We start from the raw sequence: 23,639 nt of genomic DNA, 5'->3' as shown, positions 1-23,639 counted from the left end.
CTAAAATGGGAAAAGATTTTTTACAATGTTAGCAAGATCAAACAATTAAAGGCAGAGGCCTGGTTAATAACACAAACCCCAACATACATACCCTGTGTATCCACCGCCTGGATTTCATCTGTGGGTTTGCTTGGTTTGCTAGGACCTTGCCGGTTTAAGGCCTTCACACGGTATGCATACCATTTGCCTTCTTCAAGACCAGTCACTTCCATTCTATCAGAAAACAAAACAGGATATTTTACGATAATGCACATAATCTGTAGTATTCATAATCTTTCTAAAATGTATACCTACTCTTGACAAAATACTACTCCTTAAATTAATTCTAGGTTGCTTCAGTATTGCAAGTAATGAAAACCTTGGAGAAGGGATAAGTTCAGCAGCACTTTTTAAAATTGGACAGGCACACCAGGGGAATTCTGAGTGAAAAAAAGTAACAGATTTTCTAAAAGAAAAGCACTCATTTTAGTAAGATGAAACATTTACTCGTGTGCTGTAATTATAGTTAAAAACATATATAGATATTAAATATAAATATAAAATAAATATATAAAACATAAAAATAAAAATAATTATGAAAACCTACTTTGTTTCTGCAACTGGTTCTCCACAGGCAACCCATCGATCTGAGCCACGTGGACATTTTTCAACTATGTAGCCTGTGATGCGTGAGCCACCATCATGTTTAGGTGGATCCCATGTTAGGAAGATGCTGTTGGCTGTTCGGTCTCTCCATTTAACATTCTCTGGTGGGTCAGGTACCGCTATAAACATTTTAATGAGATTCAGTCTTAGCTAGGTCATCTATGAAATCTTCATGTTACCAACCCGTGCCATTCCCCACTCCCCATAACTTTGAATCCAGGTCTAAAAGCAAAAATGGTAATAAGAGGCTAGACAATACATTGCCAAGAATGTACTCACTTGCAGGAACTGACATATTTACAGGTTCATCAACATATGCAGGTTCTCCAGGGCCACATTTGTTACGAGCACAGACTTTAAATAAATACTCTTTTCCTTGAACAAGATCTGGAACTGTGAATTCTAGGTCAGTCACGGAGTCTGTAACCTGGGACGAAGAAATACAGTTACTTGTCTCCCAAAAACCCTTTGCCTGAGTCAAAAGCTTTTTATCATGAACAGGGATACAAATAGAAATTGTTTTTGAATGGTAAGGATTATTTCATACTAAGGAAAAAGCTGTAGAGAAGACACATAACATTTTAAACCTAGGATATTAAGGTGAAACTCTCCTAGTGTATGGAGGGAACAAATTGCATGGAGCACTGGGTGTGGGGCATAAACAATGAATTTTGGAACACTGAAAAAGTAATTTTAAAAAGGTGGCAAAAACCCCTCAGATTGTCTGAAAAACAATCTGAGGGGTTTGAAGTGGCAGGGTGGTGGGAGGTTGGGGTACCAGGTTGTGGGCATTATGGAGGGCACGGATTGCATGGAGCACTGGGTGTGGTGCAAAAATAATAAATACTGTTATGCTGAAAATAAATAAAAAATAAATTTTAAAAAAAGGTGGCAAAAAGATACTGATGGCAAAAAGGTATTGATTCTTTCCACTAGCTTGGTTACTGGAAACATGATTTTAAAGATTTTTTAAAAAAATTTTTTTTTATTAGAGAATGCTTGTGAGAGAATGAGCAGGGGCAGGGGCAGAGTGAAAGGGAAAAGCAGACTCCCTGCTGAGCAGGGGCCACCCCCCTCCCCAACAATGCTGGGCTTGATCCCAGTGCCCTGGGATCATGACCTGAGCTGAAGACAGATTGCTTAACTGACTGAGCCACGTAGGTGCCCCTAGAAATATGGTTTTAAATCAAGGTAAAAAACAATACTGAGTATTGAGTAAATAATAGTAACAAAATGAGGAGGAAAAAAAAGGGTAGATTGGGCCAATTAGGATAATCTAGTAGCATGAGAAGTCTGACCACCAGGGAGTCATGTGCTTAGTGTCCTTAGAATGGCTTATAGCTTAATAGGCCATATTGGGTACTTATCAGGTATGAAATGAAAAGGTTAAGTTTTATTTTTTCATGAACTTAGTAGAAAATTTGGTAAGGCATAAAATAAGGCAATTATACCAAACCTTGGTTGAACTACCTCATTAAGTTTGTGGTTCATTTTTTTTTTTTTTTTTTTTTTTGTATTTGTGGTTCATTTTTAGCAAGGCAAAGGGAAACCATATAAACTTTTCATGGCATCCCAGCATGCTGGGCTTTCCCCAACTCTTTTTTCTGGAGATGGCTCATTGCTGCTCAAAACTCACTTTAGTCCATGTTTTCCGGCTGACTTCTCGCTTTTCAACAACATATCCTGTTAGTGGACTTCCTCCATCATCATCTGGTGGTTCCCAAGTCAAATGTACCGAGTCTCTGGTTATGTCACTAAATTTCAGCTCTTTGGGAGCACTTGGGCGAGCTGAGAAAATGTAGTCAGAAATCAATATAGGTAATAGCTTGAACCAGTATGTGTTAATACTGTCAAGTCACCTTATATAACAAAAGTTTAGGTACTTACCAATTACATTGACATCAATTTCCCCAGAAATTGCTTTCACACGATTTTCTAATTTCAGTGTATAAATGCCCTTGTCTGGACGTTCACTTGGAGAAATGACAAGTTCAGCATAGGCAGATAAGGTTTTAATTTTCACACGGTCCCCTGCTTCTAGTACTTTATCTCCAAAAGACCAGGTTGCACTTGGCCTTGGATAGCCTGTACTTGGAACCAGGATCGTGATAGGATGCGGGACAATAACTTCCAGACCATCTTTGAATGCACTTAAATCCATTGTTGGTTCAACTACCAAGAAGAAAAATTAATGAGTTTCTAGTACTATATTTAAGGCCCTGGTACCCTGAAGTAGCTACATGCTATTCCCAAATCTAAAAACAGAATATCCACTTACCAAATGCATCATCAGCAGTAAGAGGACCAAGAATTTCAGATGGATCTGAAACACCAGCTTCATTTTCTGCAGACACTCGGTATAAATATTTATCTCCTTTTTGTAATCCAGTAACCTGAAGTAATGAATCAGCAGTTGTAAAAACATGTGCATTTAAGTCCATGATCATACACCAAATGTTTTTACAGATGCAAATTCCCTACCTTGTAAGTCAGTTCAGGGACAAGTCTCTTATTGCAACGAATCCAATTATCTTTTCCTTCTTCACATCGCTCAATTATATAACCCAATATTGGGCTTCCTCCATCTTTCAGAGGAGGCTCCCATGTAAGTTGAACTGACGACTGAGTCTGATCTGAGGAATTTAGGTTCACAGGAGGACTTGGTCTCTCTGGAATGGAAGAAAGAGTTGGAGCACACCATTTAATTCAGTGACAATTTATTAAGATAATGTATAATCATTTCTATTATCCCCATTATCCCTATTATCAGGTTTATTGAATTTACTGAATTAAGTAGGCACAGTCTAGATTTCTGTGATTTTGTTCATGTCTTTCTGATGTCCTACCTTCTCAATAACTTTATTTTAATTAATAGGCCTAATTTCTAGATTTCATGGAGTAATTATTTCCTTTTTTTGATGGGCTTACCAATTGGATCAGCAACTTTGACAAAGGGTGTGGCTGCACTTGGTTTCCCAACTCCAATTCGATTTTGGGCTCTGACCCGGAAACTGTACTCCTGTCCTTCCACCACATCGGTGACAGTTGCAGACAGGTCTTCAGCTCTCACTGTCATAGCAGTGTCCCATCTGATAGAAGTCTTATCTCTTAATTCAATAACGTAGTTTGTAATCACAGCTCCTCCATCATACTCTGGTGGCTCCCATGTCAGTGAGACCCCAAATCTATTTATATCAGTGATGGCTACGTTCAAAGGAGGGCCGGGAACATCTAAGAAGAAAACATGGCTTTAGGTTAAATCAGGGATAAAAGCAAAGATAAGCTCGTTTGCAATTTACTTAAAAACTTCTTACCATATTTACTCCTTGCTTCCACAGGATTGTCAGTTTCTACTGGTTCACCAGTGCCAACTCTGTTCCTTGCACTGACACGGAACAGGTACTCAACTCCACCTTTTTGTAGTCCAGTGACAGTAAACTCACAACTGTCCGCACGATCCGTGGCCAAAACCCACGTCTTCCTTTTGATGTCCCGTCTTTCAACAACATAACCTATGATTTTGCTTCCACCATCAGTTAATGGCTCTTCCCAGCTGAGGCTTACTTCACCATCAAATGTTTCCGTCACTTCCAAGTTACGTACTGGCCCTGGAACATCTGAAATTCACGTATGAAAATTTTTTTACTGTGTTACCATGCTTTTGGTTGTGCTTTGCCAATCAAGTCCAAGTGATGCAAGGGCTTACCAATAACTTTTAAATTGATGAATCCTTCTGCTTTTCCATGTTTGTTCTGAAGCACAATTTTATACCTTCCTTTGTCTCCTTTCTTAGCTTCTAAAATTCTGAAAGAAGTTTGTTCAGCTGTAGTATCAACAGTTTTTGAAGACAGAGGTTCATTTTCTTTAAACCACTCAGCTTCTGCTTTAGGGTAGGCATCATAGGGCACCACCATTGTCAGAGGCTGGCCAACGTCAACCACAAGATCTTGGTCACCTGTCTTGATTTTAGGTGCAGCTGGTGAGAAAAAGAACATGTGAATGCTTCTGAGTTATGCATTACAGTCTAGCTATACCACAGCTTCTTTGCTATATATTTGTTAGCAAATATTGGTTACATAACCTTGGAAGTATATCACAATAACTTTAGAGCAGAGAGGGCATCTTTGCAAATTGTCAGACTTGAGAACAGAGGATTAAGGCTGATATAAAACTGTAAAATCTCCCTTCTTTGCCAAAAATAATAATGGAGAACTAAATATAGAACAAAACATATTTGTTTGTTTTTATAAAGTAGGCATGTCTTAGTTCAAGATAAACCAGACAGAATTTTATGTACAAGGGAAACTGGCTTTTTCAGAATGACAACCCATAAGGATGTCTTGGAAGCTTGAGTCAGGATGAGAACAGACCTAAGACGGTCCAGAGGGGTTTGGAAAATAGAAGAGACCAGAGCTTTCTCTGGGTCGAGGTTTTTGGGGATGAATTTCAGGGCAATATGTTACTTCTAGGAAATAATGAACAGCTACCATGTGCCAGCACCTGTTCAAGGTTCTAACACATAAAGAAGAAGCTATCAATGACCTCTTATTCAGGACACTTTGTGGTAAGAGACATTAGAATAGTTAGACGTGGGTAGAGCCTAGCAGAAATAAAAGGTTTCACAAGCATTATCTAATTAATTGTGAAATCTGAAACTTACAGAGTATCTGTGATATTGTAAGGATAACTGAACACAAAAGAAAGGGATTTACCTGCCAGTTCTAGCTTAGCTCTGGCTTCTTTGTCTTTGGCAATAAATCTGTATTCACCCTGGTCACGAGGTTGAATATTACAAATCTGTAGCCTGTGTACCTTTCCTTCACTCATCATCTGGTGTTTGTCACCCTGAACAATGACCATGTTATTTCTTAGCCACTGTACTTCCACCTTATCTTTGTTGAGCTCAGCCAAAAAGACAACATCGGCACCAGGGGCTTCCAGAATATCCTGGGGAGGCCTGATGATCTCAACAGGGATTTCTGAAAAGAAAATATAAAATGAATACTAACGTTTGCACTTGAGTTAACGACCTTTAAAGGCTGGTACTAATATTAAAATTGTCCTTGCACTCAGTACGTACCTTCCACAAAAAGTCTGGCTCGAGATTTTCTGTCTTCTACTCCACAAGCATATTCACATTCATCATCCAGCCTGCAGTCTTTTATAATGAGTCTATGTATCTTTCCATCTTTTTCAAATTTGTATCTGAGAGAAGAGATTGAATTATTGCTTATTGCTCAGCCTAATGATCACTGAGTCGTCACACATGTACAGGTAGTTCCAGAAACAGAACTTAAGAGGCTCTCACTTACTTTTTGCCTTCTTTGATTTCTCTCCCATTTCTGTACCATTTCACATTTGCCTTCTCTCTGGAGAGCTGGCAGGAGAAGACCGCATCATCAAACTCAGTGACTGTCTGGTCTTCTAAGGGCTCTACAAATTCCGTCGGGGCTTCTATGATCAGAAGCTCAGCAACAGATTTATCTTGTCCAGCCGTGACCATGTATTCACCCTCATCTGGGAAGCCACAGTCTTTAATGATTAGAGAGTGCTTATATTTATCAATTCTGTATGAAACACGGTTGTCTAAAGGCACCTCTTCTCCATTTCTGGTCCACTTCAGGGTTACGTTGAGGCGATTCACCTTGCACCAGAATGTGACAGTTTTCTTCTCCATTGTTTCAATATCTTTAAGAGGCTCAATAATCTTCAGGTCTTCCTCTGTTGTAAAGGAGAAAATGTTGACTTTAACTGTGTTCAGAGTAGATACTGATTTAAAAACTATTGTTGATACTACATAAGTGACTTACCTTCTACTATCAGATTAGCAGCACTCTTAACATTTTCACCTCTGTGATTGGTCAGAGACACACTGTAATTGGCTTGATCATCTAATCGTGCATCTCTAATTCTGAGTGTGTAGACCAGGTCTTTTTGCAGAATGATGTATTTTGAACTATCAAATATGGCCTCTTCATTTCTGAACCATTTGGCTTTGGCACCTTCTGTATTGACTTCACAGTTGAAGACGACTTCTTGTTGTTCCTTTACACGAGTGTCCTTTAGAGGAACTATGATCCTGAGTTTTTCTGAAAGCAACCGACAATTCTTAGAGTATGAAGAAGGACCGACATAGAGGCAACTGGAAGCAAACCCAAGAAGCTAAAACCAACTTACCAATTACTGTCAAGTGAGCTGCTGCTCTCGCGGCTCCAACCATGACTACGTAAGTGCCCATATCTTGTAATGTGGCATCTTTCACAACCAGGATCCTCTTTTTGCCATCAGCAATAATGTCATATTTGTCTCCTGATTCAAGTGTCTTATCATCCCTCTTCCACTGGACTTCAAAGCTTTCCTTTGATATAGTGCAGACAAATTCAGCCTTTTCTCCTTCAAGTATTTCAAGGTTCTGAGGCTTTGAGAGAAATTCAGCAGCGAGTTCTGGAAAGAAGAAGTTGCAAGGTATTAAAAACTTCAGCTTCTGTTCCTTATATGCATCAAGTATGAATTCTTAAAATATGATTTATTGTAATTTTCCTACCGTGGACTTTGACTTTGCCATCAGTTCGAGAACTTGGGAGTCGGCAGTTGTAGCTGCCGGCATCCTCAAGGTGAGCGTTCTGAATGATTAGGATTCTCTTTCGTCCTTCGGTAAGGATTTCGTATCTTCCTGTTTCAATGATCTCTTCATCCCCTTTGTACCAAACCACTTCTGCTCCAGGCTTGGAGACTTCACAAACCAGTTTTATAGTGTCTCCTTCATTAACTTCAATGTTGCCAAGATTTTTTGTAAAGACAGCTTCTTCTTCTGCAAGAATAACAACAACAACAACAACATTGAGTTCAACTGAAAATTATTTTTTTCCCCAAAACATATACTTCTGCAAAGAAAGACTTCACCCTTACCCAGTACGGTCAGCATGCCAGAAGTTCTTGCTGTCCTTACTTCACAGGAATACTCTGCTTCATCATCCAGTAGACATTTGTTGATGACAAGAATGCGCACGGCTCCCTTAGATATGATGTCATACTTTTTGCCCTTTTTGATTTCAGCACCATCTTTAAACCACTGAACCTATATTTGCGATACATAGACACTTTTCTCAGTTTTCTTATTGTTCCTTCACCTATGTGTCCTTAAGAGGAATTAGGATTCTGAGTTTTTTTTTTTTTTAAACAACCAACAGGACTATGGTGTGAAGCAGAACCAGAGTGATAAATACAAATATAACCTAGACCCAAAAGGGCAAGAACAAACTCCTTCCATTATTGTTAAGTTAGCTGCTGTGATGCTGCTACCAGTTGTTAAAGATAATGGGATCATATATGAGAGCCATAGAGAGGGCTTTAGGTATCATGTAGACTAAGTCCTTTGTTTTTGGATGTGTAAACTGAGACAGCTGATTTGCCAATGGTAGTTAATGAAACACATGAAATTACAGATATTTGTTCTCAGCCTAGAACACAGCAATTTCATATGGCCCAAACCAATAATATCTGAATCTCTTGATTGTAAGTCCATTGGTTTTCAAGTGATAGTTAATGAATAATACTACAAGGAGAATAATGGGATCAAGTATGCATTTCACACCAAAGTAATAATCTTTAATCTGAAGCAAAGTGATACTCAGATCTGATTCACTTTCCCTTTTTTTTTTCCTGTTTTGTCTGGGCCAAAAGTGAACAGAGGTATCTGACAACACAAGACAGCAATCATACAGTCACAGACCTTAGCATTTTCTCGGGAAATTTCACACTCAAACCGAGCCATTTCTTTTTCTTTAACTTGAAGATCGGTGAGTGGTCTTAAGAATTCCACATGAGGAGCTGTAAGAGAAGGTCGTCAGAATTCAAAATGAGGTTTCTAGTAATTTACTCTGACATTTGCTGTCAGAGTACTCTTTGTACAAAGTAACAATTTACTCTGGCCCTTTGCAGGGCCTTTCCATCTTAACAGGCTACAACAGACTTTGAAAGCACTTAGAGCTGCCATTCACATATGATGCTTTTTTTTTTTAAACACATCTCTGTAGGTTTCATAAAACTATGTGGCATACTGTATGTCCAATAGATTACATATCTGTATCTACAACCTATCAATGATCAACAAGGTTCTCCTGAATGATGGCCAGAAGGAAAATTCTCTTTGATACTCCTCCAGAGAAGGAAAGTTCTCTTTGATACTGCTCCAGAAATCAGACCATTTCCTGATACTGTCACAGGAAACACCAGTAGCAAAGAAACATTATTTTATTTAAGGCAGGCTACATAATAATCTTGGAGAAATTAGCAGAATTCAGTGATAATGCAGCTTGAAGTGCTATAACCAGTCTTGTCTATGGCTGAGAGGCAATTGAAATCACACATGCTTAGCTTTTTTCTTTCTTTCTTTTTTTTTAATCAGCTTCAAAGATGTCACACATAAGTCAGACATCTATTAGTGCAACAAAGCAATGTGTTTTGTATGGGTGGGTGATTTGTTGTTGTTTTTTATATATCTCTCATTTCATTTATTTCCAGAATTAAGTCAGCCGATGGGTAGGATCAGAAGGCTGCCCCCTTGTCCTTCCTCCTTTTAGGGCTCCTTGTGAGTCCTTCCCAGGATGATCGTTCTTGATCAGTGAAACTCTGGGACACAAATGCTGGCCAGTGGAATCGAAGATATGCTCATGGTGGCTGAGCTTTCCTGGTGTGGCAGCAAAGGAGATGACAAAGGGAAGAAGGAGACCCAAGAAGCTTCTCTCATTTGCTAAAAGCAGAGTGCCCACAAAGAAGAAAGTATAAAACAGTACAAGACACATGGGAGCACAATCAAAGCCACTATTTTGTAGCTGTTGACAGATGGGAAGCAACTAAACCAAACAGCAGCTATCGCACAAAAATACACACTGGAAAATGTTATCACTGGACAAATGAATGAGGAAGAAAAGAGCTAGCACGTGACATTTAGAAACAAGATGTATTTTTCACCAAACGAAACGGTAATGCTAAACATTAGCATTAGCGTTCTCTTCATTCACAGGATCCAAGAATCCAGGCTTCGCTCCACCTTATTTTCCCTTCTTATTTTCAGAGATAGCCTTGTGTAAGCGGGCTTTATCAAACTACAGCGGACTGGAGTGTGATCCCATTCAAACTGAAATTTCATGCTCATTTTCTAGCTGTTCCTGACACCTGAGAATTCATTTCTTTCCAAGTGGAGATTGTTTTTCTTTCTTTCTTTCCTCTTTTTTTTTCCCCCCTTTTTAAAATCATGATTCCTTTTTTGTCTCTCTCATTCAATTTGTCCTTATCTGTCTCAGGATATTCCTAGGGTAGCTTTACGGCTCTAAACAAAGAGCACCTCTGCTCACTGATCAGAAGCATAGTGAAAGGGATCAATGTGTCCTTATCAGACCAGATGTAGTGGAACAGCTTTTCTTTCCTTTTCCTTCTTTTCTTTTTTTTTTTTAAACACATAAAGGATCAGGTTGTGTCAGTATTGATATTGTAAGTTGCTAAGAAAGCAGTTAGGCCAAGAAGGGCATGCAAACGGTGTCAGGGTTTGTTGTTGTTGTTGCTGTTATCAAAGAGTTGCAAATGAAAAGTCCCATGTAAGAAGAATACTTACGCACGACATTCAGGTTACAGGAAGTCTTAAAATCCTTAGCGTCACAAGTGTATGTTTTAATATCCTCTGGGGTACAGCCGTGTATAATAAGTTTTCTGACCCTGCCATCAGCCACAATTTCATACTTCTTGCTTTTGAGAATTTCTGTCCCATTTTTGAACCATTTCACCTTAGCATTTTCTCTGGATACTTCACACTCAAGGACGGCGGTGGCTTCTTCTTCAACTGTCTGGTCCTCAAGAGGCTTAGTGAACTCAACGGGGGGTTCTGAAAGAATCACACTAATTAGGCAAGGTAGTTTTCCTTTCCTTCTCCAAGAGTCTGAGCACCTCCTTAACTTTCTTCTGAGACTGCCAGGGTTTTTTTCTGTTTTTAAATTGCTTTTGTAAGTCTTGATTCCATTTGGATGCTTTCCTCTAATAATGATATTTCATCATTATTGATACATACAGAGGAAAGGTGTTTTAAACCATACAAAACATCGAGGACATAGTAGCGGAGCGTCAGTTAATAACGCAGTAGTTACCCAGTTTGATAATAATTCTTCCTCCAGCCATTTATTGAAAGCAACATAAACAGGGGGGACAGGAAGAGAAAGTAAAATATATTCTACTTCATTTTGACTTTTTTTTTTAATAGTCTGTGAACTATTTTGTTAGGCCAAAAAAGTAAAATTCGAATACTTGGTGGATTTTAATGATCTATGGTACTCCTCATAATTGAGAGTTGATGTTATTTATGAATCTCTGCATTACACGTTTTTAAAAATAAGCCTTGTAATTACCTTTCACGAAAAGGTTGGCATGAGTTTTGAAATCTTTTGCTCTTAGTTGGACTTCTCCAGCATCTTCTAACTTTACATCCCTCAGAGTAAGTGTATGAACTTTTCCTTCTGAACGTGGGACCACCTAATTTTTTTAGGAAAAAGAAAAAAAAAGCACAGTTTAAGACTATATGAAACAGCAATTCAATACATACGTAGGTACATTTAATTCACTTAGGTAAATAATTTGAAACATTTCTTTCCAAGTTGTTTTATAAGCATATATGTATATATATAGAGAGAGAGAGAGCACACATGCCTTTGAAAATGATTTTAACCAGTTGTTTGGAATCTTCTAAGGGAATTTTAGGCTTTCCTATTTATCCTTATATAATTATTAAGTGGCATTTTATGTTGAAATGCCTAGGTGAATTTCTATTTATACTTCTGAATATATATATTTACATAGATAAATATTTTCTTCCATTCTGCTACTGAGTTTATATATATGATAGAACTTGGAAAAGCTAAATCATGAAAGGAAGGAAAAAATTACTGGATACAGAAAGCTGCAATATTGTGATCTTAGACTATCAAGACAAATGCTACCATCACTGTTAATATTTGGGTGAGGAATTCTTGTTGTAAATGCAACCTTAGGTGGTTTGAAGAGGCAGTCTGTAGAATAATGAATTGTCCAAAGGAATACACCTCATTGGTGTGGGCTGCCATTATGTCCCATAATTGTGGCTTGCACAATTATAAATCAGCCTACAGACAGGGCCGTCTTCACAGTAGTAACGCTGAGATGACAAGGGCTGCTTCTAGTTTGCCCGTAGAAAAATCTGCGAGATGCTGTGCCCTGTCATTGAGATCGGTTTTACACTACTTAAGAGTTCATTTAGATGAAATATAATGTGAAAGTTATTACCAGTGAAATTTATTATTCTGGTGTGAAGGAAGAGGTCAAGAATAAAGTTTCATATGAAGATTTTTCTTAATTAAGTCACGGCTATATTTAATATAACAACCTAAATAACTGAGAAAGGTCGAAAACACAATAAGGGAATACAAACAGATAGGAGAAGGTAATTAAGATGTCCTGCATCACAGTTACTTATTCAACATGATGCTTGAATGGGAAAAAAATTTGTTTTTGTAATGATGTTTCCAAATAAATTTTGGACTGTGAATTCAGGCTCTTCTTTTAAAGTATTTCAGATTCCAACCCATCCACAGAAATAGCTTATGGATTTACACATTGTTTTATCATTTAAATTCCTCTGAGGCTGCTCCAGACTATTCTGTTACCAAGAATTTGTCTCAGAACACAGTGGTTCTTGGTAAATAGCTCATTTACAATGTACCTTGACTATGTTAAAAAAGGAAAAACTAAGCTGAATTTTGTGGTGGTTTATGTTTGTAAGGATAACATTAACGGATTATCCTTTTAACATATTGTTAATCTATCATGGGTGCATATTGCTGTAATATGTGACTGATATGTAATATGTGACCAAGCTGTTAAAGTTTAAATTCATAATTATTAAAGGCCAATTAAGACTAAACTGTGCTTTCTCAGACTGATGGCCAAAGGAAAAAAAGTTTTCTCTAAAATTTTCTTTTTTTATTTCCTATTATAATCCCTGTATTTGTTTGATTGCTGTAGTTCTGGAGGCTAAACATTTTGTAAACTGAATTGAAAGGCCTGAATTAAATTGGTGTTAGAAAGTTTGTTATGAGGGGCGCCTGGGTGGCTCAGTGGGTTAAAGCCTCTGCCTTTGGCTCAGGTCATGATCTCAGGGTCCTGGGATCAAGCCACGCATCGGGTTCTCTGTTCAGCGGGGAGTCTGCTTCCTCTCCTCTCTCTGCTTGCCTCTCTGCCTACTTGTGATCTCTGTCTGTCAAATAAATAAAATCTTAAAAAAAGAAAGAAAGTTTGTTATGATAGCTTTAAAGAAAGCCAGCAAAATGTAATAAAATGATTTTACTACTTCACAGCTATATGTAAGTTTATTTATTTATTTATTTATTTATTTTTGTGAGGGAGATTGAGAGAACATGAGTGTGGTGGGGCAGAAGGAGAGAGATAAGCAGACTCCCTACTGAGCAGGGAGCCCAATCCCAGGACTCAGATCATGACCTGATCTGAAGCAGATGCTTAAACAACTGAGCCACTTAGGTGCCTCTCTTTAAGTTCTTTTAAAAAAGAGACATAAAAGTAATACAAGAACAAGTTCACAAACAGCTAAACTGTTTCATATTTTAGATGGCTAAAGTAAAGAATTAAAATCCTTGTGCCAAAACAGACCCAAGGAGGACCCAAAGAATTATAATAAGGTGATCTTTTTTATTCCTGGAAAGAAGTTTAGTGACCATATATACATACATACATATATATACATATTTAAATAAAATGTGGATACATTTTTATGAATCTACATTTCAAATTAAAATAGTAGCATAGCATTTCTTACATTAGAAATAATGAGACAGGATCTATAAAGAGCTCCTCAAACTCAACACACACAAAACAGACAATCATATAAAAAAATGGGCAGAAGATATGAACAGACACTTCTCCAATGAAGACATACAAATGGCTATCAGACACATGAAAAAATGTTCATCATCACTAGCCATCAGGGAGATTCAAATTAAAACCACATTGAGATACGACCTTACACCAGTTAGAATGGCCAAAATTAGCAAGACAGGAAACAACATGTGTTGGAGGGGATGTGGAGAAAGGGGAACCCTCTTCCACTGTTGGTGGGAATGCAAGTTGGTGCAGCCACTTGGAAAACAATGTGGAGATTCCTCAAGAAATTAAAAATAGAGCTTCCCTATCACCCTGCAATTGCACTACTGGGTATTTACCCCAAAGATACAGATTTAGTGAAAAGAAGGGCCATCTGTACCCCAATGTTTATAGCAGCAATGGCTGTGGTCGTCAAACTGTGGAAAGAACCAAGATGCCCTTCAACGGACGAATGGTTAAAGAAGATGTGATCCATATACACTATGGAGTATTATGCCTCCTTCAGAAAGGATGAATACCCAACTTTTGTAGCAACATGGATGGGACTGGAAGAGATTATGCTGAGTGAAATAAGTCAAGCAGAGAGAGTCAATTATCATATGGTTTCACTTATATGTGGAGCATAACAAATAGCATGGAGGACAAGGGGAGATGGAGAGGAAAAAGGAGTTGAAGGAAATTGGAAGGGGAGGTGAACCATGAGAGACAATGGACTCTGGAAAACAATCTGAGGGTTTTGAAGGGGCAGGGGGTGGGAAGTTGGGGGAACCAGGTGGTGGGTATTAGGGCACGGATTGCATGGAACTCTGGGTGTGGTATAAAAACAATGAATACTGTTACACTGAAAAGAAATAAAAAATTAAAAAAAAAACAATGAGACTGATCTTTTAATTAAAAAAAAGCTCTTAATTTGATCAAAAGATTCTCAATAGCAAAAGAATAATATAGTCCTTAAGCAGTGTTCCTCTATTGAAATCATGAGTTTAAAAACGTCCAAAGGATCAGCCAGTTCTCTGCATTTGGACATGAAAGCAATGAAGCCACACTTCACAGGACAAATGTACATTTCAAAAAAAAAAAAAAAGCAAACTTGAAGGTGGAGATGCCTCTATCACCCAGTTGAGTATTTATTTATTTATTTATTTATTCATTTACTTTTTTAAAGATTTTATTTATTTATTTGACAGAGAGAGATCACATGTAGGCAGAGAGAGAGGAGAAAGCAGGCTCCCTGCTGAGCAGAGAGCCTGATGCGGGACTCGATCCCAGGACCCTGAGGTCATGACCTGAGCCGAAGGCAGTGGCTTAACCCACTGAGCCACCCAGGCGCCCCCAGTTGAGTATTTAGAATACCTTGCTGCAGGGAATGTGTCCTCACATGTAGCTTAATTCTCATGCTGCCATTTCAATGCACAATGGCTTTTTCTGTCCTTGACAAAAGAGGAGACTGATTGGCTCTTACTATCTGTGTAGCAGGCAGACTGTCTGCTACTGAATTCCCCTTTAACTGCACGGTAGAAAATTCTTTTTTTTTTTGTTCAAAGGCGTTTGCCTTCCTATTAATTACTTCACTCAGCTTTATGGCTCTTTGTTACCTGGATCCCTTTTAACATTTATTCCTTCACCTCTTAAGTTTGATTTGTATTGAAGCTTTGATGCCATCTTCGATATGATTTTTTTAAACTGAAAAAAAAGTCCTAGTATAATGTACCGCCCTTTATTTCCAACCCATGTTGGACATTCTCTGTAGGTTTTATTCCAAGAATTCAAAATTAATGGAGAATTATAAAGATAATTTAAACATACAGACTGCTGTGGGGGGCAGAACAGATAGCTCAGTTTAGGGAAATTATGTTTTGGGTCTATCTGAATGGTCATTTCAGTTTTTACTTATTGCTAACATTTTAGCATAGAAGAGTGAACACTGAGATGTGGTTATTTCCTCCATCTTTTTTTTTTTTTTTTTTTAGGATTTTATTTATTTATTTGACAGAGAGAGAGATCACAAGTAGGCAGATAGGCAGGCAGAGAGAGAGGAGGAAGCAGGCTCCCCGCTGAGCAGAGAGCCCATGTGGGGCTCTATCCCAGGACCCTGAGATCATGACCTGAGCCAAAGGCAGAGGCTTAACCCACTGAACCACCCAGGAGCCCCTATTTCCTCCAACTTAATGTATATTTGCACACACATGTGGATAACCTCAGAGCCCTCCTTGTCACAACTGTCAGCTGCACTGTAAATAGTCCACTTGGCATTCCAGAATTTGCACAGCTCAAAGCACTTGAGGGTTAAAAATAGCTTTGGAGAAATGCTTGAAGAGCAAATCTGCCCAGAAGTTATCTCAACTACTTGATCAACTGCCTGAAATGGAATTTCCATCTTCTCTCCTTAATCCCCTTATATGCAGAACACTAGAGAGCATGGAGAAAATCAGTCACAAAACTTAATGTGGGCTGTGGTTACAAGGCATCTGATCAGAAGGCCTTTTTGATCCCTCCTGTCTTCCAGTTAATCAAACAAACTATCACTGATAGCTAATGAGAGTTTGCCTTTTCCTCAAAAAACAAAAAACCTTATCACACTTCAAATTTTTATTTCCACTTCAATAAAAATACCATCAGGTTAAGTCCAACAAAGATGTGATAAATATGCTTTCTAATTTCAACAGAAATCAGGCTAGAGTAGGGCAGGGGAAGGGCAAGGTTTAAGAAGGGCCATTAGAAAGAACAAAGAACAAGGAACATACTGGTGGAGATGGAGAGCGTGAGAGCAACCACACGCCTGCTTTTTACCTTATCGCTGGGCTCGAGTTTCTTCCCTTTGAGATACCATTCCACGGGGATATCCTCGTAAGAGAGCTCACAGTCGAAGGTGGCTGTCTCCCCTGCGGTCACCGTGACATCCTTCAGCGGCCTCAGAAGACCAATGACTCGTGCTTTGCGAGAAGAAGAAAACATCTCAGGATCACTCATTTTGTAATTCCAAAAGAATGAATACACTTAGTTATTAATCTTCATGGTTGCTCTCTTCAAGAAGGAAAGAGCTGCAGGACTGGCCACCGTTTTAACTCTCATGTGAATGTGGCCCCTTGGTGCCGAGAAGGGGAGAGCTGGTGGCTGGAGGGTGGGTATTTGTAGGGGCCCTGCCGTTGTGATGCACGAGGTCAGCAAGAAATCTGCGCTGCATCTGTCTCTCTGCCAGGCATCAAGTTCCTCTTGCTACATGTGGTATGTGACTTCCAAAATAACTAAGACTGTGATTGGGAGAGGACAGGGGCCCCGCGATCACATAGCCTGTCCATATCCATCAAACACTTCGCACCTTCCAAAAATGTTAGCCCAAGCACCCCGCCTCCCTTCTTGAGTCCGAGTGCCCACACAGCTGAGTTTTTCTATAGTGCTATCATTACAGGCATCGAGGGATGGGGTCTTTTTGAGTGCTCACTTAGATCCTCGTGGTATGCATTACTGCTCTGAATGGAAAAAGCACATAGCAGGAGAATATGACTTGCTTAAGTTTCTTTTGTTCCAAAGGCCGGCAAGGTCAGGGAAATTTCCAAAACTTTGGAATTTGAACCTTTGTGTGTAGTAGGAGGTCAAAGAAGTAAATATAAGAAAGCCAGTTTCTGGACCTAAATAATGTTTTATAATTAATTAAATAAATCCAATTACTGTTAAGTTCATTTTCTGCAAGAGCACATCCTTTCTTTTCACTAGGAACACGTCCAACTTACGTTTCACTCGGAGATGGGCACTAGATTTCACGTTGGCAGCTTGGAAATCCACCCCGCCAGTCTGATCCAGGCGGCAGTTGTGCAAAATCAGGAAGTGCATTTTACCTTCTTCCTTGATCTCACAATCCTGTGCCAATGGAGAAAAAAAGGTTTCATAGGAAACAATCTTTGGTATTTTTTCCAAGGCCATCCTAGCTTAATGAAAGGAATGTCACAAATAACTAGGCGAGGAAATTTGATAGAATTTTGAGCTCTTTTTCATGAAATAAAGGTGGCAGGTACTATCAGGAAAGCAAGACATAGTCTGTCTGTATAATTTGGAACCAACTAGCAGCATCACAGGATATCTGCTACCTTATACCAGTACGCCAGATCAAAAGGAAGGCAAGCGTGCCTGTCTGTGCACAGTTGTAGATCCTAGTGTCTCTCTTTGGCCTGAGGTCTGATAGAGAACCTGATATCACATTTTAAATGCCCTGCACACACTCTGACTTTTTGCCTATCCTTTTTTATGTCACACAGCTCCTCTAGTTGTTGACAAGTTCAGAAATAGCCTCACAGGTGTCTGGAGTAGTGGCTCTCCCTTGAGTTTCCAGTTGGCATGGATATCCTCCTCTGAGATTTCGGTTTCAAAGCGGGCCGTCTCAGTCTCCATCACCTCCACGCTGTGCAGAGGCCGCACCAGCTTGATCTCCCGATCTAGAAAAGGGAACGGGTGGTATGGGTCGTTAGCCTCTGGCAGAAAAAACCCCAGCAGCTTCAAGACTGGAGCTCACAGGAGTCTCCTCACCTTCAATGTTAAGCTTTCCTGAGGTCTTATCTGTCCCACAGTCACAGGTATACTGTCCAATATCTGGTTTCAAGGCTTTCTTTAAGATGAGTATGCGCTTCTTGCCGTCTGCCTTAATGACAACATTTTTGGATGGCTCTATTTCCTTCCCATCCTTAAACCATTTCACCGGCGCATCTGCTTTGCTAATTTCACACTGTAGAACCACTTCATCTTTCTCTACACCAGTGTAATCTTGAAGCTTTCCGGTAAAGTATGGATCTCCCTCTGCAAGTGAAGTATAAGTGAAAACGTCTCATTAACCACCAAGAAAATGCAATCCCTCAGAAAGTTCAAGAGGCAGCTTGCAGTGTTCTGGGCATACTTTAAAATGATACCAAGCTTTTTCTTATTTAACATGTTCATGTTCAGAAGTTCTCTGCATGTTAGAAAGGAAATCAGGGCATGTGATTTATCAAGAACTAATCCATCTATCTTACATTTTGAAGTATGTTATTGACAGTAGTTTGAAAGACACTATGAAATTTAGCTTCAAATATACTGACGTGTTCTTTCATGACTCAGCTAAATTTCAAATTCCTTAGCAAATTATGTCTACCTTTAAGCTTTAAGATTCACATTATTAGTTTTTCTTATATCAATATTTTGCCATTAATAATTTCTATATATGTTAGACTTCATATGTAATCTGCTTGATATTAAGGGGTCAAGAAAAATAATGACTTTGATGAATGTAACTTCTGTGTTTCTTCTCTTAAAAGAAGTTTGAAAACACTTTCCTAAAATCAGTTTGATAAAGTAGGGAGAAAGGAAGTATTTATAACCTTAAACATGACAGAGCTCAATAATTAAGAGTTTTATTTCTAATCTGAACTGGCTGTTTTGTGAGCTTGAGTCTTCATGACATGAAAATCTTCATATTTTTAGGTAAAAAAATTTTATGAAGATGACTGATAACACATGTGAGAGTTTCTCAAGGACAGGGACTGCTTCCATGCACAATAACCCTTGAAAGACTATCTTATACAATAGAGATTCCATAAATTTTTGCTGAGTTTAATGCAATAAATAGAAAAAAAACAAAAAACCAAAAAACAAACAAAAAAAACACCTACCGAGCACAGTGAGTTTAGCTTCTGAACTTAGCCCCATAGCTTCCACTCTAATTTGAGAGGTATCATCTATAGAGAGGTCCCTGAATGTGATGGAATGAGTCTTTCCTTCATCGTCCATCCAGACCGACCTGCTGGTGTGCAGGCGCTGGTCGTTCTTGAACCACTTAACCCGGATGTTGTCGTGGGAGAGCTCCACAGTGAACACAGCACTCTCCCTCTCCTTGGCTGTTACATCCTTGAGTGGGGTGAGGAATTTGAGTCGAATTCCTAACCAGAAAAGAAAACCTCATTAATTCCCACCCTTCAGTAGGAATTACAAAAAGAAAAAAAAAAATTTAAAATGTGGTCTCTTTCATAAAGAATATTTACCTTCAATGATCAATTTGGCACTTGTATGTTTATCTTCAGCTTCAAACATGTATTTTCCTTCATCTTCAAAAGCAGCTGCCTTGATCACCAGGGAATGTTTAGTGCCGTCCTTTATAAGCTCAACTTTGTCATCACCCATGATTTCCTGGGTTCCTTTCAGCCAACGGAATGTTTTGGGCTCCCTGGACACCTCACACTCAAACTTAGCCTCATCTTTCTCAAAGACTTTAACGTCACTGAGAGGCGTGATGAAGATGAGTGGCAGTTCTGCAAAGAGAGGATGGGGTGGGTAAGGCCAGATTATGCTTCCATTCATGACCCCCGGTCAGCTCAGGGCCTCAAAGTTTTGCAGAGAAAATAACAAAAGGGTGTCTGACAGGCAGCGCATACCTTTCACTTTCAGATTGGCTGCAGATTTGGCATTGGCGGCCTGGAAGGAGACCTCCCCTGTCATATCCAGCTGGCAGTTATAAAGGACCAGAATATGCTTCTTCCCATCTTCAATGATCTCACAGTCCTATTTGGAGTGAGAGGTAGAAGGACAGAGCAAGAAGAACGTCACTATTATAACTGGTGATCCTTACCAATCATCAAGACATTTTAGACCCGAAGCCTGTCTTTTTTTTTAACCCCTAACAACTAAGCAAGCCCCTGACTGTGTGATCGGATGATCTTGACTTACAGGAGAAGCAGTTAAAGGCTCTCCTTTTAACTTCCACTGGCCATGAACATCTGGTTCAGAAAGTTCAATTTCAAAGCGAGCTGTTTCACCCACAAACAATTCTACTCCGTATAGAGGTTTTTCCACTTTTATTAGTCGAGCTGGAAGTACACAGAGTTTCGTTAGGATGACTGAACACATATACTGTGTGCGTAGAGAGGGTGAGATGAAAAATTCACAGCAACTCACCCTCAACGTTAAGATTTGCTTTTGTCTGGTCGGTGCCACAGTCACACATGTATTCGCCTTTATCTTTAAGCTCTGCCTTCTTGATTTTTAGGATGCGGCGCAGCCCATCTGCCTTGATAGAGTGTTTTGTTGATGGTACAATCTCTTCACCATCTTTGAACCATCTCACTGGCACGTCTTTGCTTACTTCACACTTCAGTATAATCTCATCCTTCTCGACTCCAGTTTTGTCGTGTAATTTCACAGTGAAGTAGGGATCGGCCTCTGGAAAAGCCAGACAGCAGATCATCAGGAGAATGTGAAGATTAAAGTTTACTGGAATCACAAGTGGTAAAATACTCAACGACCACGCCCTCGCTATCCCCAAACTGGCTACCCAGTCCTCATTGGTCATGTTTACCTAAGACCTTCAGGTTTGCGGTGGAGCTCAGGTTCTTAACTTGAGCCTTTATCTGGGATATATCATCCAGGGTCACTTCTCTCATTTCCAGTTTGTGAGTCTTGCCCTCAGAGGAGATGAGTACGGTTCTGCTCGTGTGGAGTTTGGCATCATTTTTGAACCAGACTACATGCATTTTTTCATGAGAAAGCTCACAAACGAAAGTTGCTGTTTCGCCTTCTTTCACCGTTTGGTCTTCGAGAGGCGATATGAATTTCAGCCGTATACCTGCAGTGTTCAGTGTGGAGAATGTGCTTAGAAACACAGTTTACCTTCAGAAATAGTCTGCTCTAATCTGCCAACGTCAAAAGGATCCATTTCACACAGCATTTATTTATTCACCTTTTCAAATGGATCTATCCTCCATTAAAATAAGGGGGAGGGTTTCTTTTGGTGACCAAGTGACAGTAAAATTATGGTGCCCACTGTCACTTATCCCTATTAGACCTTGGTGTCTGTGGCATAAACCTTGAGAGTTGGCTTTTCTCTCTGTAATTCAAGTACTCGACCTCAGCTTTGACGGCTAAGCACCCACCTCAGAGATGGCCGTCTTGAGTGAACACAATGCCAGCCACAGACTAGAGCAGCAGCCGGCTTGGGCCCCTCCCCACCATGCCCCACAAAAGGTTCCTCTGTTTCTGAGACCTTGGCTGATTTTGAAGACTGACCACTCAGACAGCTTGTTTTGTTTTGTTTTTCCTTCCCTTAATTTAACTTCCTGCTGTTATGTTTTAAATTCACCAACAAAGAGTGAGCCCATAAAACCATAGACCCCTACCCTCAACCTCAATAAAAGCAGAACCCAAGCCTGCTCTCTATCCCTCGCCCCATCCTCCAAAAACAAAAAACAAAATAGAACAAACACCCAAACCCCAAACCAAAAACCCTAACTCTGTGGCCCCACTGGTGCTGTGTAATTTCCAGGTCCTGTAGGTAATAAACCTGTCTCTTTCACTGTTTCCTGATGGTTACGATGAGGGCATCTTGCAATCATAGTAAGAACCACAAGGGCTGGTCCAGCCACAGCATTGGTTGACAGGCTGGGAATGGCACACAGCATTCTGTCTTTATAGTCATGTGTTTATGTGCTTACATGGGGGCATACTACGGCCAGATCTCATCAGCTCCTACCTGTAACAAATAATTGTGCTGAGCTCTTCTTGCCCTCTACCTCAGCAGTATAGACTCCTTCGTCATCGAACTGAGAATCATTGATAACAAGAATGTGTTTCTTTCCATCAGCAATGATATCAAACTTGTCAGATGCCTTGATTATGTCAGGTCCTTTAGACCATATCACATTTGCCTCTCGAGTGAGGACACATTCAAATCGAGCTTGTCGCCTTTCTGGAACAGTGACGTCCTTCAGGGGCACAGCAAAGTCAAGTTCGATTTCTGAAAATCAAACGTTAAGAATGAGGTTTCCAGAACGCACAGGGCTGTGAAATGAAGTCGAGTCCTCCCCACGTATTCTATAATCCCATACGTACCTTTTACTGTCAGAATGGCAGTGGTAAATGCATTAAGTGCCTGGTAAAGGACTTCCCCAGCTTGGTCCAGTTTGACTTTGTGCAAAGTTAGGAAGCGTTTTCCACCTTCTGCTTTGATTTCACAGGTCTGAAAAATAATGGTCTTGGTTAGCGTTTGAATGAGATAAGTTCCAGTGAGGAGAAATGTTTCCCATTTATCCATGTACCCATGTCTACAGATGTCCTAAAAATTACGACTAATGAAAGTGAGTAAAAATGTCTAGTCATAAAATATTTAAACGCAAAGAGTGCATCAAAATTCTTCCCCTCTTTGAGACTAGAATCCTCAAAGAACTCCATTGTCATATTGGAACATCAAACTGAAGACAGACTAATATGGATATTTTGTGTGACCTACGACTTAAATGGGAAATGACTCACAGGTGAGGGCCGAAGAAGCTCCCCCTTCAGTTTCCACTCTCCAGGAATGTCTGCCTCTGAGATTTCTGCATCAAAGCTTGCGCTTTCTTTCTCATAAATGGTAACATCCTCTATGGGTTTAAGCAATTCAACTTCACGCTCTGTATTGGTCAGGGATAAAAAAATCACAATGCTTTAAACGATCTAACAACATTTTGCTTTCTTTCCTTTTTTTTTTTTTTTTGTATGTTATTTGCCTTATTCACACACAAAGTTATCTTTTAGAATATAAGCAAAGACTTTTTTTTACCTCCGAGTGTCAGCTTTGCCGGGTATCTTTTCCCTTCAATCTCCACCGCGTATTCATCGATATCATCTGGTGTAGCATTCTTCACTTTGAGGAATAACTGTTTTCCATCTCTTACTATCTCAGTCTTATCATTTGGTTCCAGCGGGATTTCATCATATCCTTTGAACCACTTAACATTTGGAGTTTCCTTTGCTATCACACAGGAGAAAACAGCTGTCCCCTTTGGTTTCACGTGCTGATCTCGGATAGGTTTTACCAGCCAGTCTCTGATGACTTCTGCATGAAAACGAGGTCAGAAAAAAATAGTCATGACCTGAACAAGTAACAAAAATAACTTCTTTAGTAAATTTCAGAACTTTAAAAAAAAATTCTTAAAACTGGATATAATTAACTTGCTATGATGGTTGATATTCCTCCATCTTAGATAAGGTCCGAGTCTGGGAAATAGAATTCTCTCTTCAGTTTTGTCAATATTATAAGAAGTACTAGTAAGTATAACAAGCAGAACATAATTTCCCAGACA

General features: G+C 39.4%; 1 protein-coding gene across 2 annotated transcripts in view; it reads right to left on the bottom strand.

Annotated features, from left to right (window-relative positions):
* Nucleotides 1-23,639, bottom strand: part of TTN (titin) — a 275,309-nt gene that overhangs the window by 88,530 nt on the left and 163,140 nt on the right. For both annotated transcript variants that reach the window (XM_045066923.1, XM_045066924.1), the window contains 34 exons: nt 23,117-23,392; nt 22,828-22,967; nt 22,408-22,534; nt 22,049-22,312; nt 20,879-21,145; nt 20,479-20,742; nt 20,251-20,390; nt 19,959-20,085; nt 19,569-19,835; nt 19,200-19,466; nt 18,085-18,351; nt 17,854-17,993; nt 17,295-17,421; nt 16,354-16,496; nt 11,043-11,166; nt 10,259-10,525; nt 8,378-8,475; nt 7,555-7,723; nt 7,190-7,456; nt 6,823-7,089; nt 6,456-6,734; nt 5,958-6,366; nt 5,726-5,850; nt 5,358-5,624; nt 4,352-4,621; nt 3,960-4,262; nt 3,574-3,876; nt 3,127-3,314; nt 2,924-3,038; nt 2,533-2,817; nt 2,282-2,433; nt 925-1,072; nt 587-764; nt 92-213 (listed from right to left, as the gene is read on the bottom strand). In XM_045066923.1, coding sequence (XP_044922858.1) covers nt 92-213; nt 587-764; nt 925-1,072; nt 2,282-2,433; nt 2,533-2,817; nt 2,924-3,038; nt 3,127-3,314; nt 3,574-3,876; nt 3,960-4,262; nt 4,352-4,621; nt 5,358-5,624; nt 5,726-5,850; nt 5,958-6,366; nt 6,456-6,734; nt 6,823-7,089; nt 7,190-7,456; nt 7,555-7,723; nt 8,378-8,475; nt 10,259-10,525; nt 11,043-11,166; nt 16,354-16,496; nt 17,295-17,421; nt 17,854-17,993; nt 18,085-18,351; nt 19,200-19,466; nt 19,569-19,835; nt 19,959-20,085; nt 20,251-20,390; nt 20,479-20,742; nt 20,879-21,145; nt 22,049-22,312; nt 22,408-22,534; nt 22,828-22,967; nt 23,117-23,392 — 7,152 coding nt within the window. The remainder of the gene's footprint in view (nt 1-91; nt 214-586; nt 765-924; nt 1,073-2,281; nt 2,434-2,532; nt 2,818-2,923; nt 3,039-3,126; nt 3,315-3,573; nt 3,877-3,959; nt 4,263-4,351; nt 4,622-5,357; nt 5,625-5,725; nt 5,851-5,957; nt 6,367-6,455; nt 6,735-6,822; nt 7,090-7,189; nt 7,457-7,554; nt 7,724-8,377; nt 8,476-10,258; nt 10,526-11,042; nt 11,167-16,353; nt 16,497-17,294; nt 17,422-17,853; nt 17,994-18,084; nt 18,352-19,199; nt 19,467-19,568; nt 19,836-19,958; nt 20,086-20,250; nt 20,391-20,478; nt 20,743-20,878; nt 21,146-22,048; nt 22,313-22,407; nt 22,535-22,827; nt 22,968-23,116; nt 23,393-23,639) is intronic.

The sequence above is a fragment of the Mustela putorius genome, unplaced genomic scaffold, assembly GCF_011764305.1.
Source record: "Mustela putorius furo isolate JIRA1106 unplaced genomic scaffold, ASM1176430v1.1 tig00003869_pilon_pilon_pilon, whole genome shotgun sequence".
Taxonomy (NCBI): Eukaryota; Metazoa; Chordata; class Mammalia; order Carnivora; family Mustelidae; genus Mustela; species Mustela putorius.
This window is presented reverse-complemented; position numbering and strand designations above follow the sequence as displayed.